Below are 22,765 nucleotides of genomic sequence, written 5' to 3'. Positions count from 1 at the left end.
ACCTTCTTTGTAACCTTAGTTCAATAAGCTGTGCACTGCCCTGGAACCTCCATTAAAAACACCCAAGAGAGGATGTCTGCCCTTTGCCTTGTGTGCAGGCCTGAGCAAGTTATTGACTTCCCTTAGAATTTCTCTGCAAATACCTTAGAATTATTCCCAAAATGTAGTTGAGACAAACCTAGTGGGTTCGCTTGAATTTTTTAAATAAAAAAGTTGGCATTCTGTGCTATTTGGAAAGCCTAATATCTGTCCATGTATGTTAGCTAAAGGTAAAATACATTTACATATGGTATACAAAATAGTAGGGCTGATAAACAGACTGTAGAGCATGTATGTAATGAATTCTTTTTAAAAAACATGTATTTTTTTTATTTGAAAGATAAAGTAATAGAGAAAGAGAATCTTCCACCAAATGGCTGCATGAGCCAGAACTGGACCAGATCAACGCCAGGAGCCAGGAGCTTCTTCCAGTCTCCCATGGGGGTCCAGAGGCCCAAACTCTTGGGCCATTCTCCACTGCTTCCAGTCTCCCAGGGGGGTCCAGAGGCCCAAACTCTTGGGCCATTCTCCACTGCTTTCCCGGGAGCATTAGCAGAGAAATGGATCAGAAGTGGAGCAGCTGGGACTCGAACCAGCATCCACTATGCTAGCACTACAGGCAGTGACTTAATCAGCTACACAACAGCACCAGCCTCTGTAGTGAATTCTTATAATTTTATGTCACCTCATCATTCATTCTGACTATGTTTCATTTTCTCTTATTAGAGGCAGGACTTACCCACCCTGGACACATTTTTTTTTTGTTCTCTGCCTCCTCCCAATTCCTTCTTCAGAAGAACTGATGCAGATTTCGGCCACATAATACCACTTTCTGGTGAACACTTCCATATGGGACACATAGAAACAACTTACTTGCCTTGACCCACTGACTTCCATATTCCTCATGGACTATGTAACCAGACATGCCATAGTGACCACTTCTTGGGTACAGTGTATCTCCATAGGATTTGTGCCTGCTTGCCTTAAACAAATGCACCAATCAGAATTTCTCCTGGGAAACATGCATGGCAGCATCATTGGTCCCAATCAAAGGCTTAGGCCAGTAAGTTCCTTCCTTGCTCACTCTCTCTTGATCATTACCCATTGGGTGAGCAAGTGCATCCCAGCTCCCTCTTCTATTAGATTTGCTAGATATGTTCTTCACCCTGGGAGCTGTAAACACTAAAACTGCTTCTATTAGCTTATGAATTTTGATGGGCTGCCTCCTCTGTATCCCACTTGTTGAACACATTTGACTATAAATTCTGTCCAGGGCAGGGCTCTCCTACAGAGTGTGCAGTCTTGATGGGAAAACCTGGAGGCAAGTCAGACAGGAGTCACAGAAATGTCTTTCAGGATACACAGTTTTGCTGTGAGAGGAGTGGCCAATCACAGGTTGTACACATAGGGGTTAGGTTTTCATGCAAGATTAAGAAGCATCCCATAAAAGACACACTGTAAGCATTCACCAGCACCTCCTCTGGAGCTCCATTAGGACATGGCTACCACTGACAGCTGCTCTCTGGGGAGAGCCCTTAAGACCAAGCCAGCCAAAAGTAGTAAGTGTTCTGATCTCTACAGTACTGATAGAAACTCTGCTCTCTCCCACATGTGGTTTCTATGGCCCAGGAAAACCCCCCATTACAACCAGTTACAAGGAGAAGAGTACCTGGAAGTGATGCATATCACTTTGGCTCATCTCCCACTGGATAGAACTCAGACATATGGCCACATCCAACTACAATGGAGCCTGGGAAATTTAGTCTATCTGTGTGCTGTAGAAGAGGGTAACATGGACTTCAATAAGCAAATTCAAATACTCCACCTCATCCAGCTATACTCCTCTCTGGGCCTGAGAGTCCTCATGCCCAAAACAGGGGGAAAAACTAATGGATTAAGTGAGCTAATAATATATGTAAAATATAGTGCCTGGCATATTGTAGGTGTTTAATAAGTGTGGTGGTACACGTGGTAGATTGCAGTTAATAACTACATTGTAAGAGATTGTTATTTTTAGTAAGGAAAACTGTTCTTACCTGTGCTAGAAAAATTAGCCACCTATTCAATTCACACTCTCCTGGCTCACCTCAGCACTGTCACCTAATAGTCCCTACTCTACCTGCACATAATCTACTTGCGTTGGATAAGAAAACACATGACCAGTCCCTACCCTAAGAGTGCTCCTATTCAACCTTTATATGCAGCCCACACAAACCACTGGTATTGTTCTGCCATTCACTGCACAGGAAACACCAACTATCCTTTGCTGATGACATCATATCCTACCCCCTTTCGGGTGCACAAATTCTCACTGGCTGGAAGGAGGTCTGATTACTCAGCAAGTCCATTTGTTCCTTGATTTAAAATGATCAATAATTTACTCAGATTTCACTGAAATGAGGAATAAAAGCAGATCTCAGAGCTTGAGCACAGGAAATTAGAGGCAGATCTCAGCAGTGGTACTGAGCAGGCAGTCATGTCAGACTTCTTAGAAGCAGAGGTGGTACCTGGTGTGACTGAACTGCATAAGGAAATCGCTGCACTGGATCCAGCTCAGATTCAACTGAAATCAGGAGCCATGTACCTTTTCAGTTCAAGGTCCTTCCTGCAGGTCCATTCTCAACTTTAGGAGCCTCCAGTGCCTCATTTCAGGCACACTCTGTCAGTAACTGCTGATAAATACATATCAACAGCCTTTCACCGCATCCAGATCCTCTGACTCAGCAATTCCACCTTTGGTAATTTAAACTGATGAAATAATCCTACCACTATATTTCAAAAGCTGTACCTATGAGATTTACATTATTAAATAAAAGCTTTCTAAAAAAAAAGAATAAAGAAAGAATCCTGAATTTGTAAATAGCCTGATATGCAAAGTTTCTCACAACCAATACTATGATAAACAGTGAAAACAACGAATGCAATTGGAATACTATTCCCAGTTCAATAGTAAGGAACTAATCGGAGTATGAAACATCAAGACACAGAAATATGTTACTATTAATTTATGATAAACAGAAATGTGTAGACAATGTTAAGTATGAACAATAAAAAAAGTAATAGCAGTATTAGAATAGCTCTATAAAAAGTTACAGAGCTATGGTTGTATAAGAGGTTAACAATGGAGAAACCTGGGTGAAAAGTACATGGAGTTTCTCTATGCTGTTTTTGAAACATGTTATGGTCAAACTATTTCAGAATAGTTAATTTTTAAAAAGCTGAAACAATTGTGCATGAGAAAGCAGCTTGGAATAGTGACTAATCGCACATTCTTTTAAACAATAATTGTTCAAACATTTTCAATATACCTCTTTAATCAGTTAAGGGCATATTATATCTACTGAGCTTAAAACAAGTCCCTTGCTGTTTCAACGTAAAGACTGAGTGTGAGAATGTGCTACTCTTTTCTGAACTATATCATTTCAGTTGTTAAACTGGAAGAAATTTTCATGTTAAATCTAATGTGCATCAATTAAGGTATATGTGGTAACAAACAACAGTAACTGACTCAGTCAAATTGAGGCAAAATGAAAATTTATTGAAAGATAAGCAAATTGAAGTAACAGTTAAAATATTCAGGTATTTCAAAAAAAGAGAAAATGGCACAAGCACAGTGGGCAAAGAATCATGGCACTCAATTCAAGTTGCAGACAAAATATAACTCAAGCCAAACCCCTATAGTTTCTGCCCATTTTAACTTAATTTTACAATATATCAGTCCAGATTGGTCTAACATAGATAGATGTTTAGTGGGATGCTCAGTAAATTGAAGTAGCAGTTAAACCAGCCAGGTATTTCAAAAATGGAAGAATTGAAGCAAGTGTATCAGCAGAGAACCATGAACCTCAATTCAACTTGCAGGCAAAACATAACTCAAGGCAAACCCCCATGATCTCTGTCTCTTCTGTTTTAATTTTCTAAGACATCAGTACAGGTTGGTCTGACACAAAGATGTGTTTAACTCTGTCAGTCATAGAAGCCATGTAGAGATGTACAGAGCCCCCATGGTTAAATGACTCAATTGCCTCAATTGCCCACACCGAGAGTGGGAAGGCAGGTATTCTTAAAATAAGGGAAAAACACTGGGCAGATGAAAGCAAGAACAACTACAGTCCACCTCTTGGTCCCTGTAAGTTTGTGCACACATGGGCTCAAATTCCTCTCATACACACACCCATGATTAAGGACTGAACACATGATTAATAATTTCAAGATAACCAAATATGTATAAAACAGGTGTTCCTCACACTATCATACAGTTTTAAGTTTCAATAAAGGTTAGAACTTACAAAAAGTATAACTTGAAAGCTGAGCTATTCTAATTTCCCTTCCAATATAAAGCTTTGTGCTAAATTTTAATTTTCTTGTAAATGTCACTCTGTTAGAAGGCAAAGAATAAGAAATAAAATTTAGAATTTTTTGAGAGTGCACAAAGCTAAGTAAGTATAAATGACATGCAAATAGCTAAACGTGCAAATGAAACTCTCTGAAAGTTTTTAGCTCTTATACTTCTAAAGGCATTAAGACTCAAATGGCATTATGGTGTGGGAGACACCTGTATAGACAGATTTGATTGTCTCAGATGATTTATGACATATCCATCCTTCCTATTATGATTGTAGAAGTGTTTGTTCACCTACAAGTACACAAGCCCAGAGGAGACAAGGAATAGCTTTTAGTTGCTTTTGTTTTCATCTGTGAAGTACCTGATTTCCTTCTTCCAGTAATAATTCTGTCCCCCAGCCAGATAATGTGCAGATCAGGAAGTTAGGGGGACTGTGAGAAAAGGTCCATGCTCATTTATAGAAAACGATGCAAAAACACATATCATATGGCTGTTAAAGAACAGTGAGGGAACAAGTGGGGGTGAGTGAAGGAAAGAAGGGAGATTATAATTTATGCCATTTAAGTTCTTTATTGTTTTACTTTGTGCATCAAGCACATATTCAAAGACTATGTGGGTGAGAGGAGAAGGGGAAGTTATAACGGTGAGTGCAGGGAAGGGTAGCATCCGGTATGAGGCATGAGATTACGAGACAGGTGCTCAAGTGTACAAGAAATGAAAGGCATGATCTTGGGAAGATGGAGGACTAGTGGAAAGAAAAGCAAGAATACCCTAAGTCTTCTGTCAATTGGGCAACCCCCTTCCTAAATCTACCAAGTTGTCATCCGTCTTCTGCTCAAGCTGATAGCGCTGCAGATGTAAATTTTCTTCCCATAGTCCCAAAGCATCTCTCTACTACACCGTCCTCTTTTTCACAAGGCAATCCTAGAGCTGTTTTCAGTGTGCCCTGGCCTCCTGAGCAGATTGGCAGCTGCAGGAAGATGCCTCCTCAGGAGGCAGTGTGTCCGGGGTCCCTTGGGCTCCTCATGACTCTGGATATTTTCTTCAGGGTTAGCACCACAGTTTCACAAAGGGACTTGGGAGCAGCGGCAGAGGATCTGCTACATCTATCTGTAGACCAGCCTTGGCTTGACACCGTGAAGACCATGAGGAGAGATTACAGTGCAGGGGTCATCTTCATTCCAGGCCACTGGGCCTATGTGGCTGAGTAAACCAAAACAGAAGATAATCAATTTGATGAGGAGCTTTTCTTACTGTACTGACAAGGAGTCAGCCACTCTCAGAATTTCCTATGTGATCTTGTAAACTCAGGACACTTCCCAGATCCCATTCTGTCACTGATTTTCAGAGTATGGACCGTGAGCCATCCATATGGCCTCATTTATTGTGGCATCAATCTAGCTTTGCAAAGTCTTCGCAGTTTTGTCCATGCTTCACTCCTCTCTGCTCACTACTTACAACAAAAAGACTATTTGAGGATTCTGAAGATTCATAAAAGGATTCAAGTGACCTCCAGGAAGCAGTCAGCAATGATGCATGGCAAAAGTGACCTCCTGACCTCTAATTACACTGGATATCTTTGAGTAAAGAGCCTTCACCCCTCATTCCTGGTATATATCATGGAAAATCTCTCCAAGAAGACAAAAGGAAAGAGATTCCACATTATGTGGGTCTTGGAGTGGTTGAAGTTTCTCATCCATTTCCTCCCAGGCATAAAAGTCACAAAACAGAGCTCAAGATCTTACATTCAGGGAAAAGACAGGCCCAGAATTAGCCTGCACATCCACCTTTCCTCAGGGACTTAAGCCTCTCTCTCCCTTGTCCTGCTCCTTTAGGAAAGAAGTCAGGCCAAAGACCATGCCTAGATGGGTTGCGAGTCTTATGACACCTGGTTTTTCTGGGACTGGGGAGCCCAATCTGTTCCGCTGAGCTCTAGAACAGTCTTTGCTATGGATAAGACATATTCTCCTTGTGTTGTCATCCATGCAGATGTCTTTCAAAAGGAAAACCTTCACCACAGTGGCTGTGAGCTCTGGAATGCATCTCTGGTGAACTTTCCTGTTCCTGACCTCACTTCTAGCTCACAGCAGATTGAACTTGCGGGGAATGGGTCTGATTCTCTCAACTGGAGAGGTGGAGGTGACGTGGATATTGATTGCTAGTGTGTCTGAGGACATATGATCTGCATTGTAGGGTCTGTCTTCTTCTCTGTCTTTCTGAGAGGAGTAGTGGATGCCATCAAAGGGTTCCCTGATCCTCTTGGTCATTGGTTGCCAGGTGTGTGCAATCAAGACCAGTCCTCTGGCTGTCTAGACAGGATGGAGTTGCCTCAGTAGAGTAGGGCTGCTGCTCTTCCTCCTTTTCAGGATCTGGAAATGGTTTGTCTATTTGCTTCCAATTTTTCTTCATGCAAAAATGTTTTTCTTGAGGCCAACATTACGGCACAGCAGATTAAGCCTCCACCTATAACACTAGCATCGCATTTCAGAACACCAATTCAAATCCCAGTTGCTCTGCTTCTGATACAGCTTCCTGCTAATGTACCTGGAAAGGCAGCAGAGGATGGCCCAAGTACTTGGGCCTCTGACCCAATGTTGGAGATCCTGATGGCATTCCTTGTTCCTGTGTTAGCTTGTCCCAGCCCCAGTTGTTTTGGCCATTTAGGGAATGACCCAGTGAATGGAAGATCTAGTTCTCTCTGTCTCTGATTTTCTCTGTGTCATTCTGGCTTTCAAATAAATAAATAAATCTTTTTAAAATGTTTTTCTTCCTTTCCACACTACCAAGAAAGTGGTTCAGAAAGTATTGTTCTTTATTCCCATAGTAACTTAAAGGGATGCTATGACAATGTCCAAAGCCCTTGATGCCTTCAAATACCATGCAGAATAAACCCACCTAGGTGGCATCAAAGTTGACTTTCACGTGGAGCAGGACATCTACAAAAGGAAAAGTCATGGCATCTACATCATCAGTCTTAGAGGACCTGGGAGAAGTTTCTGTTGGTGACTCATGCCATTGTTGACATTCAAACTCCTGCTCATGTCAGTGTCACATCCTCCAGAAACACTGGCCAGAGGGCTGTGCTGAAGTTTTCTGCTGCCACCAGAGCTACGAGAATGTTCACTAACCAGATCCATGTCTTCTGGTCTTACTGATCCCAGAGATGTCCACCAGCCTCTCACAGGGGCATCTTACATGAATTTGCCTACCATTGTTCTATGTAACACAGCCTCTCCTTTGTGCTATGTGGATATTACCATCCCATGCAGCAACAAGGGAACTAAGTTGGTCCTGATATCATGGCTGCTAGCCTAGAAAGCTCTGTTCAACCGTGGTAGCATCTTCTGTGAACACACATGGGAGGTCATGCCTGGTCTCTACTTCCATAGAAATCCTGAAGATTGAAAAGGAACAGCAGGTTGCTACTGAAAAAGTTGTGACTGAAGAGGAGTTTCAGGGTCAATGGGCTATGCCAGCTACTGCTACCACTATTCAGCCTGAGGATGCACACTCATCTGAAGGCATGCAGGTGTCTCTTATGCCTACTCAGCAGTTCCCTTCTGAAGACGGTTGCACTTAGCCCACCACTGAAGACTGATCTGCAGCTCCAGACTAATCAGTCCCTGAATTGGTAGGAAAAACCACTGAGTTGTCTTAGGCTGCTCTTCATAATATCTAAAGCAAAATGAAAATAAAGTTATGGAAACTAAGCACAAGTTTCTAAAGAAAAAAAGAAAAAGAAAAAAAAGCTTTTCCTTATTAGATCCAGATGTGATTTACTCAATTTTCTTCTTTCTCTTCCTCTTCATCTGCTCTTCTATGATCTTTGGACTTCATCGAGGCGTAAGCAAGATGAAAATTGTAGCAGCTAAAGCCTTCCCTGACCCCATGCTGCACATGCTCCTTCAGGACCTCCAGGCTGGGGAAGACTCGGCAGCAGGCCATGCATTTAAAGCCACCTTCTGGGTATACCAGCCACTCAGATATCTTCTCCCTGGGTCTGTCCTCCAGGGCTGGCGGCTCTGTTTGGTTGTCAACCTCCAAATCCTCCTCTTGGGCTTCTGTGTCCAAGCTGGAATTACTCTCAGTTAGGAGCTCCTCGGTAGGCACAGAAGTGAATTTGATTTCTGAAGGGACCTCCCCAGGAAAGGTCAGTTCTTCTACTTTTGAATTCTCCCTGGACAACACCAATGTTTCCTCCATATGACATATGACATCCATCAATTCTTCCCTTTGAACACGCATGTAGTAAACTTTCATGATCTGTTCTTTGCTCTTATGTGTCACAAGTGTACAGGGCTCATTGGCTAAATGAACATGAAAACAGAGATGACAGGTGGTAGAAGTATGCGGTTGTTCCTCTTCCTGGGGTAAAAGCATCTCAAAAGGTTGAACACAGTGATCTTCCTGCTGTGTTCGATATATTTCTAGGAAAGAAAAATTCAAGTAAAAAAATATGAATAAGTTTGTGTGGAGACTGTAGGATTTGTGATAGCCCTAAGAGTATCACTATGCATCATATGTGTGGGAGAGAGATGCTTCAGAATTCTTCATGTGTTCTGTGTTGTGTGTGGTGTGTACTTGGGATACTTTGTATGAGTCCATAGTGGATGGGGTAGAGGGAATATGTGCAGTGCTGCTTATCCAGCAAGGGTTTTTGGTGTTACAATGGAATGATGGTGGGTGTACATGCACATGTGCACATGCCTGTGTTGTGTGGTATAATGGACATGTGCATATAAGTGAGTATAGACATGGTTCATGTTCTTTGCTAGTACGTGAGACAGTAGACATCGAGTGTCACAGGAACTACACATGAGCTCTCAAATCAGACAGCCCTTTGAGGCACTGAAGGTCTTGTGAACACAGAGCTATAAGAGTGAGAAAGGCTGCCTGTGAAACTGAACTCTCTCCAGAACACAGTAGTTTTCTGGAGTTTGGTCTAGCACTAGGGAGTTTAAATATGTGATCTGTGTGAAGCAGTGCAATGTATATATTGTATTAGTAACAGACTAGGTCTGAAAGACTTGTTCTGGGATGAAGGTATAAGAGGAACTTACATAAAGTGACTAGAGAATGGAAAAGAGGCATGGGGAATGAATGGAAGTGTATTTAGAGAATAAGTTAAAGTAAGGAGAAATGGGGCCATTCTTAGTGTGAATGGGTTAGAACAAGTGGGATTGTGTGAGATGAATTTGTGCAAATCTGTGTAGGAAGATTCTGATTAAGTTTCCATAGACGCGTCAGCACTGCCCATGGAAATGCTCATGTGTGGCAACACTGTGCTGAGGGGCTTTTCTTTTTTCTTAAGAACGCAATTTCTACTTGTCCATCACAAGTCCTCATTCTTAATCCCTCTTAACAAAGAAATTTTGTATTATTGAAAGGAAAGTGAGTTAGGTAGGTTTTGGGCTAGGCTGCTCAATTGCACCTCTTTCCAGGTTCAGACACTCCCTTTACATTTGTCTTAACTCTCTTCATAACCAATGGTATTCTCGCTTGGAGAGGAGACATATTCTGAGATGTAAGCATTCTCTCCTGATCCCTGACAGCAGGCTGGGACTACCACATATGGCTCAGCTGCATCCTCTTTGAAAGTCTGGAATTCTAAGTAGGATATTATTAGAAAACAGCATTGAGGTATGGCTGTTCTACATTCTGTGACCATTCTAAAAAGTCCACATGATTGGATACTTTACATTGTTAACACCCATGGGATTTGGTCTCACAAATATTCATGTGATTTAATCATTTAAAAGTCCATCATATCAGTAAGCAACAGTTGTTAAAATTGTGTGTATGGTAGATGTCCCTAGAATTGAGTATACTGGCTATATTGTTGAGAATATATGCACAATACTGAAAGGGATGAACCAGGCCTAAAATACAATACGTAGTCATTAAAGATTTTATCTTTGTTAGCTCAATTTTCCTCAAATTATGTTTGTGAGAGCTATAGATGGCAGGTTTTACGATAATTATCCATGTTTAATAATGTGTGTGATTGTATTTGAAAGAATAAGTTAAAGGAAGAAGAAACAGGATCAGTATTGATGTGAAGGGGAAGAACATGTGGGTGTGTGTGAGCATGAGTGCGGGCCAATCTGTGTGGGGATGTTCTGATCAAGTTTCCATACACATGGGATATTGCCCATGGCCTCAACCCATTGCTGCCCCAGAGTTCACATGTTCACTGCACTTGGAGGTACATATCCTGGTTTTCCCTCAATCTTAGTCTGTTAGTCTGTCTTCACTGAAGCACTCCCTCATTTTTGAAGGGAAAGTGAAATAAATAGGAGTTGATAGGGGCAGCTCAGCTGCACTTCTTGTCTGAGTTCAGACACATCTTCTGCATTGGGCATATTGTCTTCACCAGTGATGGTGTGCTTACTTTGAAAAGAGACATATTGTGAAATAAAAGAACTCACTTGATGTCTGACCACAGTCTGGGACCACTGTATATGGCTCAGATGAATCTACTTCAGAAGTCTGGAATTCTGGGAAGGAAATCAAAAAACAACAATGATGAGTTATGGCTTCCTTTGTGTTCTGTATCCAGTTCTAGGACATGCTCATTAAATGGATATTTTGCATTGTTATCATCCGTGATACTTATAGAAAATACTTATACTCAGAAAATAAAGCGACTTAATCATTCAAAGTCCACCATATTAGCAAATAACAATTGTTAAAATTGTGTGTATGGTAGATTTCAATAGGATTGGGGAACTTCAATGTGATATTGGAGATATTTACAGAATATTGCAAAGTGTGAACCATGTCTAAAATACAACATGTAGTCATTAACAATTGATATTATCCTTGTTAGCTCAATTTTCCTCAGGAGAAATTGTACACAGACGAGAAATGCAGTGCTTTTTTCATAATAATTATTCATGTTTATTTATCAACATACTCACATATGTGTATATGATAGAGGTAAGAATATATATATAAAGAGAGAGAGGAGACAAGTAGCATATTTATAAAGAATAGATATATGATAGATAAATAATCAGACAAAACAGTTTTGAAGATTTTCTAGGAACTGGACATGACACTTTTTCAAATGAAGGACTCACAAAGTTTCCCTGGTCTTCTTTTCTGGAATTTTGCTTCGACATTTTTATTGTATTCTTTTGCCTTCCTTTTTGTATCATTTAGGAGTCTCTTCCAAAGTAGACAGAAAAGTGGCTGTGGTACCTTTCTATACATTTCCATTCTTATCTTCATCTCTCTGTTGCCAGAGCTCTGCAAGACTCAATGCTTCTGAGAACCAATGAGTTCTGTGCTTGATTAGGAGGATCTAGTGGGATCTCTGGCATAGGCTCCAGGCTTCACCTCTTAGCATAAGTCATAGATCCCTTTTTAGGATCTTGCTTACTCTTCACTGGCCTGGTGAGTGATATCATTTTACTCAGTGTCCCTAGCCCAAACAAATCCTTAACTATTTTTCTTACTTGTATTCACCACACTCACAGCCTATCTTAAAATCTTCCCAATAAATAACTACATTTGAGTAGTTTTTCTTTCTTCAATAGTATGTGAATATTTTTTAGAGATTTTATTTATTTATTTGAGAGGCAGGACGACAGAAATTAAGAGGCAGAAACAGAGAGAAAGGTCTCCCATCCATTGGTTCACCCCCCAAATGGCCACAACAGCTGGAGCTGAACTAATCCCAAACCAGGAACCAGGATTTTCTTCTGGGTCTCCCACATGGGTGCAGGGGCCCAAGCATTTGGGCAATCTTCCATTGCTTTCCCAGCCCATTAGCAGAGAGCTGGATCAGAGAGGAGTAGTTAAAAATCTTAATTAAATGTGTAACCAAATTTTACTTCTTTCAATGTATTCAATCTTTCTCTTAGTTCACCGTAGGGTGTCTGGTATGTCCTCTTGGTATAGAGATGGCAAAATTCAGTATATTTGGTGCACATTTTACATGCATGTCATGACTGGTAATTACAGTCTGATGTATGTACAATTTGTGTATATTTGTCATATTTTCTTGACAATTTTTTATTGCATGTGAAGGTAGCATGAATGTGACATGTTTGGGTAATACTGAAAAATAGTTTTGTATATTTACAAGCAGTTCATCTTCCATGTATTTCACAATCTACAGGTTAAGTGCCACTGAAGTATAAGCAATTCTATAATAACTATTTGTTTATATGAAGACTATGTGGGTCTTAGTAATTTTTTGAGATCAGCAGACACAAAGTTTTATAGACTGGACTATGAAATATGGAAAAGAAAAAAAGTATGTGAACTCCTAAATTATGGAATTATAGGAGAGGATTAAGGAATTAAAACTGAGAGGTGGGAATGTAAACTGACACAGCCACTGTAAAAGACAGTATGGAGATACCTCAGAAATCTGAACAAAGACCTAATATATGACCTAGCCATCCCACTCCTGGGAATTTACCCAAAGAGAATGAAATCAGCATATGAAAGAGCTCTCTGTAGCCCCATGTTTGTTGCAACTCAATTCACAATAGCTAAGATAAGGAATCAACCAAGATGTCTGTCAACTGAAGATTGGATAAAGAAATTATAGTATATGTATACCATGGAATTAAATCCTGTCATTTGCAACAAAATGGATGCAATTAGAAAACATTATACTTAGTGAAATAAGCCAACCCCCAAAAGATAAATACCATATGTTCTCCCTGATCTATGTAACTAATAGAGTACCTAAAGGGTAATCTAGAAAACATTATACTTAGTGAAATAAGCCAACCCCCAAAAGATAAATACTATATGTTCTCCCTGATCTATGTAACTAATAGAGTACCTAAAGGGTAATCTGTAGAAGTAAAATTGACACTTTGAGATGCAATGATTTTGAACAGACCTTGTCTCGACTATTGAGGAACAGTTTTTTTTTTTTATATTAGTTGTTGAACGCTTTATTTGATGTAGGGTTAATCTTATGTATATAAAGTTTATTGAAAATAGATCTTTGTAAAAAATAAGAACAGAAATAGGAGAGGAAAGAGGAAGAAGTGTGGGAGTGCAGGCGGGAATGTTCCTAAATTTGCATTTATGAAATGCATGAAGTTTGTATATCTTAAATAAAATATTTCTGGGTGAAAATAGAAAAAGAATTTTGTGATGCAGTGATTCCCCAATATTATATAGGTAGTTCCTAAATGACGTACTCATGATAAGGAGGCAAGAACATGAGAGGCAGAAAAGATGTCAGAGGTGATGCAAGAGTCTGGCATTAAAGAGACGAAAGGACTGCAAACCAAGGAGTAGGAGAAACCACTGAAGGCCAGGAACATCCTGCACCAGGGCATCTGGCAGAAACCAGCCCTGCCACTATTGATCTTTAGTCCCATAAGACAGACTTCTGATCCCTCAGGAATGTAAGAGAATAATCACATGTTGTTTCAGACTACTAAATGTGTAGTAATTTATAATTGTAGTTGATAGTAAATAAAAATACTAATAAGGCCTTAATACTAATTATGCTTTCTAGAGTTCAGAGTTGCTTTTTGGAGACAAGGGTTTTACCCTACTTTGAGCAACAGCAGGATCTTAGAATATATCAACTTAGAATATATCAACTTAAAGCTATCGGACGTGCTATTTTCACCCAATACTTTAATATACTAGTTTTATCACTTTATTTGAATTAGTGGTTGTGATTTTTAATATCCAAATCCCAAAGCCCTTTTTATCTTCAATCACATATCTGCCAGCATCTTAGCTCAAGATTTGTCCCTGATCTTCATTTCCTTTGTGTTCAGTTTAATTTTTCTGCATAGATTCTCTCCACCAGTTGCTTTTTATTTTTACATTTTCTTTCCTATAAATTTCATCTTAGTAATGTCTTTATTTAGCCTTTATTCTTGTGTGACTGTGACTACCCCTGCATCTTGAGCAGACCACACAGTCATTAGGTTTCTGATTGCTGTTGAACAGCTTAGTGCCCACGAGTTTGCTCACTCTCCCAGGGCCCTGATCTGCCCAGCTTTGTCTGTCCTGCCTCCCTGCTAGCACAAGTGGACAAGAGCAAAGTGGAGTGGCAGCTACAGTACTCCAGTTCATCAGACAATTCTTTTGCCTCATAGACCAAGGTCTTGGTCTCCAAAGAGTACCCAGGTTGTAGATCCCACTTGTGTAAGTCTGAGATTGATATAAAGTGGAACAAAGGTCACTGATACACATTTGGTGTTTAATTCCTTTATTTCTTCAACCCATGCATATTCTGAATATCATGGGTGGAGTTCTGAGAACAGACATGGCCCACCAGATCATAAAGTCTATATCCTACTGAAAACCCGAGAACACATGTACTCAGAAACGTTTGTCTTATCACTGGGCATTGGAGTTTGGATTAGACATTATGCATTTGGATTATATTGCCTGCCATCTACTAAGGCTGCATTCCTGAAGCTGTCAGAATTTATGTGGACCAGAACTGCTGACTGCCATTGTTTTGCCCAACTTTTTCTGAAAGCTATTCACATGGAGCCTTGATGCTTTCACACTCCAGCCCTTTGTTTCCAGCGCCCAACTCCATACACTCCCATGTATGTCACTGAGGAAGCTGTAGAGGTCCATGTGGGGACAATAGCTTTCAGTGGAAACAGCTGCTCCCTCACTGCTAACTCTTTCCAGAGCCCACACCACCCCTCTCGACCCCAGAAGACATTTTGTCCTGCATGTGCTCTCTGGCATGGGCAGGAAGCAGGAGTATTTCAATTTTCTATGCTTTTACCTGGATCCCACTCTCAATGCTCCTAACACTCACCCACCTTAGCTAAGATTTTTGCCTTTAAGTACATTTCTCACACTTCTACCTTCAGCATCTCACATCTCAAACAATTGATAAATTTTATTTTTAAAGGCAGTAAATATTCATCATTTTATCTTGTCACTCTTTTTGTTAAATAGTAACCCAGCTTACCACTGAGAATTTAACTGTTAGGATTATCAGGATTTCTAATGCATTTGTCCTGTGTGTGTGTTATGCACACTTTGCAGTGAAATGGTGTGTGGCAAGTGCCGTGTCCATGGTGTGTAGTTATAAATTCATCACATGCTGATTCAAATCGGACAAAAGTTTAATTTGTAATTGATTTTGTTTTCACAAATGTGAAAGTGGAATGACTTTTACTTGGGTAGGATTAGAATGTGAGATTTATGTCTTTGTGTTTGTTTGGCACATATATATGATTATCAATTGCAGGTCCTGTGATTATGGATTTTTACATGTTGTTTATTGTTATGTGTTTTAACTGCATAGTGTAATTAATGGGAGTATTTTCTTTGACACTAAAGAAATTAGTGTATTTGGGTTTTGGGTTTTTTTTGTTTTTTGTTTTTTGTTTTTTGTTTTTTGTTTTTTGTTTTGACAGGCAGAGTGGACAGTGAGAGAGAGAGAGACAGAGAGAAAGGTCTTCCTTTTGCCGTTGGTTCACCCTCCAATGGCTGCCACGGCCGGCGTGCTGCACGCTGATCCGAAGCCAGGAGCCAGGTGCTTCTCCTAGTCTCCCATGCAGGTGCAGGGCCCAAGCACTTGGTCCATCCTCCACTGCACTCCCGGGCCACAGCAGAGAGCTGGCCTGGAAGAGGGGCAACCGGGACAGAATCCGGCGCCCTGACCAGGACTAGAACCCGGTGTGCCGGCACCGCAAGGCGGAGGTTTAGCCTATTGAGCCATGGCGCCGGCAAATTAGTGTATTTGTGAGATCTAAGGGAATAATGAAAGAACATGATAGTGTGAAAATCAAAGTGTATAAGGGGAAAAAAGCAAACAATACACTATTGTAGGAAGATCTACAGTAGAAAAGGAATCAGGGAAAAGTGTGTAAGATTAAATGGAGAGTAATACATGGTTGCATTAGGAAACCAAAGTATGGGAGCTGATGTTTAGCCTAGCGGTTAAGATGACATGTGTCACGTTGGAATGCCTGAGTTCGATAACTTGTTCCAACTTCTGACTCCAGTTTCATGATAATTCGGACCCTGGGAGGTAGCTATGATGTAAGGCTTAGATTAACTTTCTGGCTCCTGACTCTGACCCTGTTGCAAGCATGGTCAAGCAAACAAATATTAAAATCTTACATTGACTATACTCTATATGAAATCCACTGGAATTGCGCTCTCTCCTCTCTCTCTCTCTCTCTCTCCCTGCTTCTCAAATAGATAATGTACTTAAAGACTTTAAATAAAAAGAGAAAACAAAAGCATCAAAGATTGAGTTCTAGACGGAGTAAGATAGAAACATAGACACTCTTGGGCTTTCGCCAAATAGGAATACATCAATATAGCAAAAATATGCCACACAATGTTCACAGCATTACCTCTTGGTGCATCTCCATAATGAAAGCAATACAAATTCCCAACAAAGTATAATCAACAAAGAAATTATTAATTTCATGTAATGGAATATATGATAATGAACAAACTATAGTAACATGCAAAGTGCATGAAGTTTACAAATACAATGACTGAAAAGAGTCAGGCACAACATATGTATTGTGCTCTTCTATTTGTATAAAGTTAAGAAATACAGGGAAATGAATCTAGAATCCTCTAGTAGTTCAAATAATCATTACTCTTTAGTAAGGACCCACTTGAGTATAGAGAATTTACACACGTGTGGAAGTTATAAGAAAGTGATAGATAAGGATAGAGAGTGCAGACAGATCTGTATAAGGAGAGATGTGAGAATGCTGACTATGAAAATATATAGATGAAATGAGATACTGAAAAAGTATCCCTATACTGTGTTTCAAGTCCATTTTTTGAGAATCCTACTGCTTTGGTCTTGCATTAAGCTGTTCGTGTTTTCATGACTTCCTGATAATATAACATTCCCTCTTCTGGATCACACTGAGATATGGTTCCTGAACCATTTAATGAAACTATGATCCCCATAATCCCTTCCCACTATTTCCTGCAGTAGAACCCAGTTGTCCACTGATCCCTTTGGGCTTGTTCTAGTCCTCTCAGATATTTTTCCTTTGCAATTTATTGCTTCCACTCCTGCTCACATTAAAATGTATGGAAGATAATTGCTTTAGTTTGAATATTATTTGAGTCTCCCCCAAGGCCATGTGTGTTGAAATTTACTGCCATCATGGGGCATTAAGTTAAAAATTGCATCCAACTGTGAGGTATAGAGTTGGGGCCTTGGGAAGTAATTAGGATGATATAAGGTCATTAGGGTGAAGGCCACGTGACTTAATTTTGTTGGTTCATGAGTTATTAAGTAGAGGAAATTTGTCCTATGGACCAACAAATATACCTTGAATTCTTTTATAAGCAAGAAATAAATTCATCCTGTGTTAGGTAATATGGCTTAGTCTCTAACTAGTGAAGTAAGGGTACAATGTGTTTTTGAGAGGCAAATAATTAAACCTGGTAATTAGTATGTAAACAATGACACTAGATGTTAATATTTATCTCCCCTTGACTAATGTATGCATGTTATATGCATATAGTCAAATAGGTATGATTTGGTGCTTTACAAGTGTCATTGTTTATACTCAATAATTTCTTTAAACATGCATTAATTTTATTGAATTTGAAATAAAGGCATCTTCACCTTCCAGACCTCTCTACACTTTGCTGGAAATATCAGATACTCCTCGGGACTATGAATCACTACTTGGAAAGCTGAGGTTACTTACCTGAGGTTGGCTCCAATCTGACCCTTCCCCACAACCTCCACCACCACTGAACAATGGTCCCGCCTCATACAAATTATTTATTTACTGTTGAATTGCATAGTAACCATATTGTCTAGTTTCCCATATTTCCTGAAAGAGTCAAACCCATCACCTCAATTCAACAATTGTGGCTAAATAAGGATCGTGTATATTTGTGCTGTTTTATTTCTTACACTCATATAGGAATCCCACATTTACATCTTCACAACCCAAAGCAAAACAACTTATTTTATTCCTTAGTGATTTTGTTATCTATCATGTCATACTCATCCATGCCCACTCATCCTATAAAAGCTCAAAACTTTTTTCTGATGTTTCCATAATCTCTAGAGGCCATACTTTCTTCTTTAAAAAGAGAAAGCACTAGTAGAAAATTTACATTGTTTACTTCTCCAATGCTTTCAGAAAGAAAATAAAATGAAATGCTTCTTTTTTAAGAAAAAAATAGTCTTAACTAGCCCATTACCATGTCTATAACAGGGTAACCCCCAATGACTTTGTAAAGGTAACACAAGCCTTAAGCCACACAGACAAGCATTTGAATCATCTGTACTTCTTCTGCCTTCGAAGAACTGGGTCCTCAGGAAGACCCATGTATCCACACAGCTCTCCCTCCCTCTATCCCTCTTTCACTCATAATCCCTCTCTCCCTACCTCCCTCTCGTCTTCTTCTCCACCACAACCATGAATCCCCCCTTCCTCCTTTTAAAAGGCAATTTCTGATGACCCCATGCCCAGAGAACATCCTACAACATACTTGTTGGTTTCTTTGCAGCTTGCGGGGAGTCTATGCTTTCCAGATGTTTTCTCTTCTCAGTCCGCTTCATGATTCAGTTCTTTGTAGAGTTGCTCAAATCAGGTAACCTTTCTTCTTGCAATGCTCTCTCAGAAAGCAGTTGATGGTAATCAAGAAGGTAACTTGAACACTCAAGAACGAATCAAAAAAGAGGTTCTCTCTTCACCAAGTCTCTAACCTGTCTAGTGCTCAGTATAGCATCAGGACTTATATTTCCAGTCACCACGAAGACCTCAGCATTTTATGATGTACTGACGACAGCACTCCATCCCGGCCTTAGCCAATAGTGAAAGGACTACAGGATTCTTGCAGACTGTTGCCTAGGGTGATTCCTTTTGGCCAATGGTAACTCTATCACTAACTTGAATTTTTAGATTTTGTCCCTGATACCAAAACTAGGAAATAGATGACTTAAGCACAGGAAATTATCTTATGCACTTAGGACTACGGTATTACTAAATCTCCTTGAGGGTGCGCATACGTGCAAACTAGGTTTAGGCTTACAGTCATTCTTGTCTCACCAAAAACAGTAAATGCTTGATTTTATTAATAGTACTATTTAACTTAGATGCAAACACAAGTAAAATGTTTTAAGAGATAAATATATTTACCCTGATAGGACATAATATTAAGTATACATGTACCAAAATATTACATAGTGTCCTATAAATATGTATAATTTTGTCTGTTAAGTTTTTAAAGGAGAGATGTATATTGGCATGTAGGTGTGGATTTGAGAGTATCTCATATCCATGCACTCACATTTAGTTAATTGCCTTTGCCACTGAATATAGTCTCATATATCCTCACAATGAGATCTGGATTTAACCTCTTTTTTGCCACTAATCATCATTTCTCCATTAGTTTGGGAAAAGACATAACCTTTGGCTTTACTGAATTAGCAGGAATTCTATTAATGTTAAACCAACATATTCACCCCGTAGATTTCTATTCCAGGCCCTAGTCTATGTCCTTGTAAAACATCTGGGTCCTGTCTAAGATTTGAACTCTAGGACCACTGCCTTCTACCTCCTACCCAGTATAGAATACACCTCATCTCTTAGGGTCAGTATGTGCTTACTCTCAGCGTCAATAATTACCATGACCTTGCTTACATTTTTTTACCTCAAATAGGCCTTGCCTCTGGATACCCCCTTACTCACCATGACCACTGAATGATAAGCACATGTGTAAAGGAATTCTTACCCTTGTTATCTATCAAAAAAATAAAACTAAAATAGGACATAGATACTATCTTGCAAATATCAAACTGGTAAAATTAGAAGGCCAAACTCTATCAAACAATTGATGAAAGGAGAAATATTCATGTACTGAAATTATGTATAAATCTAGGTAGCCATATTGCAGAGCCATTAGGCAGCACTTGATAAAATGAAATAAGCATAACATGATGTCTCTATAATTTTATGCCATAAAGAAACATTCAATTAAATGATATTTACTAGATTATTGATGCTACTCTGGCCTCAGAATCAGCCCTTATGTCATTCAGATCTGGCTAAGAAGCCCATAAGAGTTTCTCAGGCATGTGGCAATAAAAAAGACCTAAATGAAAGATCTCTGTGAGTGAGATCCCAGCAGAAAGAACGGGCCATCAAAAAAGGAGGTAACTTTCTCTGAAGGGAGGAGAGAACTTCCACTTCAATTATGGCCTTGTCTAAATAAGGTTGGAGTTTGTGAACTCAAGAGGCTTCCATAGACTTGTCAGCTCATGACAAGAGCCTTGGGTGATTACTGACATCATAAATAAGAGTGTCAATTGTTAAATCAACAACGAGGTCACTGTACACTTGCTCCCCATGTAGGATCTCCGTCCTTAATGTGTTGTACTATGTGAATTAACAGTAAAACCACTACTCAAACAGTACTTTATACTTTGTGTATCTGTGTGGGTGCAAACTGTTGAAATCTTTACTTAGTATATACCAAGTTGATCTTCTGTATATAAAGATAATTGAAAATGAATCTTGATGAAGAATGGGATGGGAGAGGGAGTAGGAGATGGGATGATTGTCAAAGTAGAGTTCAAAGATTAAAAAAATAAATTTAATGTATCTGGAGCCAGGGTTGTGGTGCAGTGGGTTAAACCACCACCTGTGATGGCATCATTCCTCATGAGCACTGGTTCAAGTCCTAGCTGCTCCACTTCCAATCCAGCTCACTGCTAGTGCCCTTGTCAAAGCAGTGGAATACGGTCAGAGTGTTTGCACCCCTGCCACCTATGTAGGAGACCCAGATGGAGTTCTAGGCTCCTGGCTCAGCCTGGTCCAACCCCAGCTACTGTGGCAATTTGGGGAGTGAACCAGCTGATGGAAGACCTCTATGTGTCTATTTGTGTGTGTATGTGTGTCTCCTCTCTCTATGACTCTGCCTTTCAAATAAATAGATAAAAATAAATCTTTTCAGAAAATTAAAAATTTGTGTATATGTAGATATCTTATCAATATATGTTGAATAAATGAATGAACAGAGTGAAAAACAAGCATATACTATGTTCACACAAGAGAAGGGACAGGTGACAGGTGTGGTTGGCTAGGAGATGAATGTGGTACATTGAAGGTGGTTGGAAATGGACTGTTGATCTATGGCAGCATAATACATCACAAGAAAGATCCAACCAGCTTCTGCCTCAGAAGAGCAAAAAGGCCCCTGACCAGCAGCCACCATTGAAATCAATTGGGGCAGAGTAGCAGGAAGGAAAAAATGTAGCCAAAAGTAGGACTTCTCACTGTTTAAATCAGGATTCTCAAACTGGCAGCCTTAAGCACACAGAACTGTTTGCATTTTGCCCCAAAGTTGTTTTAAAAATTGGGAATTTTTACACAAAATCCAGCCCTACATTTCCTCCTGAAATCTCAGAGGATCAGACAACTCTCAACTTGGCTTCCAGCGGGCTGCAACAGCAGGTGGGGAACTACTGTCCCATTCTGAGGAAGCGTTTGTCCTCTACAGTCTGCCACAGTCCCCATCTGTCCCTGTTGCTTCCCACAGCCCACCTCTCCCAGAATATTTGCTACCTTGCTTCTTTAGGCAGCTGAGTTTGCTACCTTTGGTTTAAACAAACTGCTTGGCTTAAGGAGTTAAAACGCCTGTGAGTGCTCATTTTTTGCACCAAAGAATAAGAGAAGAAATTCCTGCAGTTCCATTCTCTCCAGTCTAGGGAGTTTAATAAAACTCAGTGAACACTGCATGGATTTAGCCCTGAGAGTGCCAGGGGCATGGCTGTGAAAGGAGAACAAGGCAGGGGGGAGGGGGCAGCGTGTAGCACAAAGAGTTGCTCTGGAAGGGTGACCCTCTGCTCCAGCAGGCAGAGATAAGCTCCTCGCCGGGACTGCTTATGTGAGGTGGCTAAGGCACTGGACACACGCCGAGGGGGGACGTACAGGCAGGACTTCCCGAGCAGTTCTGCTGGACAAGCCGCTGTCTCACGAAGCTTTAGCTCCACTCACTGGCTGGCTGTAAATTAAGCTCCAAGGAGTCAGCAAAGCTCGGCAAAGCTCTCAGGCAGTCACAAGGCACTGCTTGAGAAAGCAGCTTCAGTCCACGCTTTGACAGAGCCCCTTGAAGTGAGTCACAGCTTGTGCTAACAGGAGGTCGGTCAGCCAGGAATGGAGATACGGCAGCCCTCCTCCGCCTCCTCCCACGTCCCATGGCAGGTGTCCGGTGTCTCACTCTGCCTGCAGTCTTGTGTCACTCCTCCTTCCATCCGGGAATCCCCTCAGTCCAGAAAAGAAGGCGGCTCACTTTTATTGAGCACCCCAAGTCTATACCACTGCAGAGATTGTCTTTTAGAAAAAGGCTATAAAATTAAGAATACAAACTAGGTTTGATGCCTTGAAAGGGGAAGTTCCCCACGTACCTTCCTTT

The 22,765-nt window shown here is 40.3% G+C and overlaps 1 protein-coding gene across 1 annotated transcript; it reads right to left on the bottom strand.

The window, feature by feature from the left end:
* Window positions 1–3,621: 3,621 nt before the first annotated feature.
* Window positions 3,622–22,549, bottom strand: LOC103351775 (protein FAM170A-like). The gene is made up of 3 exons (XM_070066895.1): window positions 22,348–22,549; window positions 10,813–10,881; window positions 3,622–8,811 (listed from the first exon to the last, which is right to left on the bottom strand). The coding sequence occupies exons 1-3, from the start codon at window positions 22,547–22,549 to the stop codon at window positions 8,165–8,167; spliced, it is 918 nt and encodes a 305-aa protein (XP_069922996.1). The 3' UTR covers window positions 3,622–8,164.
* Window positions 22,550–22,765: the final 216 nt, after the last annotated feature.

The sequence above is a fragment of the Oryctolagus cuniculus genome, chromosome 1 (genome assembly GCF_964237555.1).
Source record: "Oryctolagus cuniculus chromosome 1, mOryCun1.1, whole genome shotgun sequence".
Lineage (NCBI taxonomy): Eukaryota > Metazoa > Chordata > Mammalia > Lagomorpha > Leporidae > Oryctolagus > Oryctolagus cuniculus.
The sequence above is the reverse complement of the archived record's forward strand: the minus strand, read 5'-3'. Positions and strand labels throughout refer to the sequence as shown.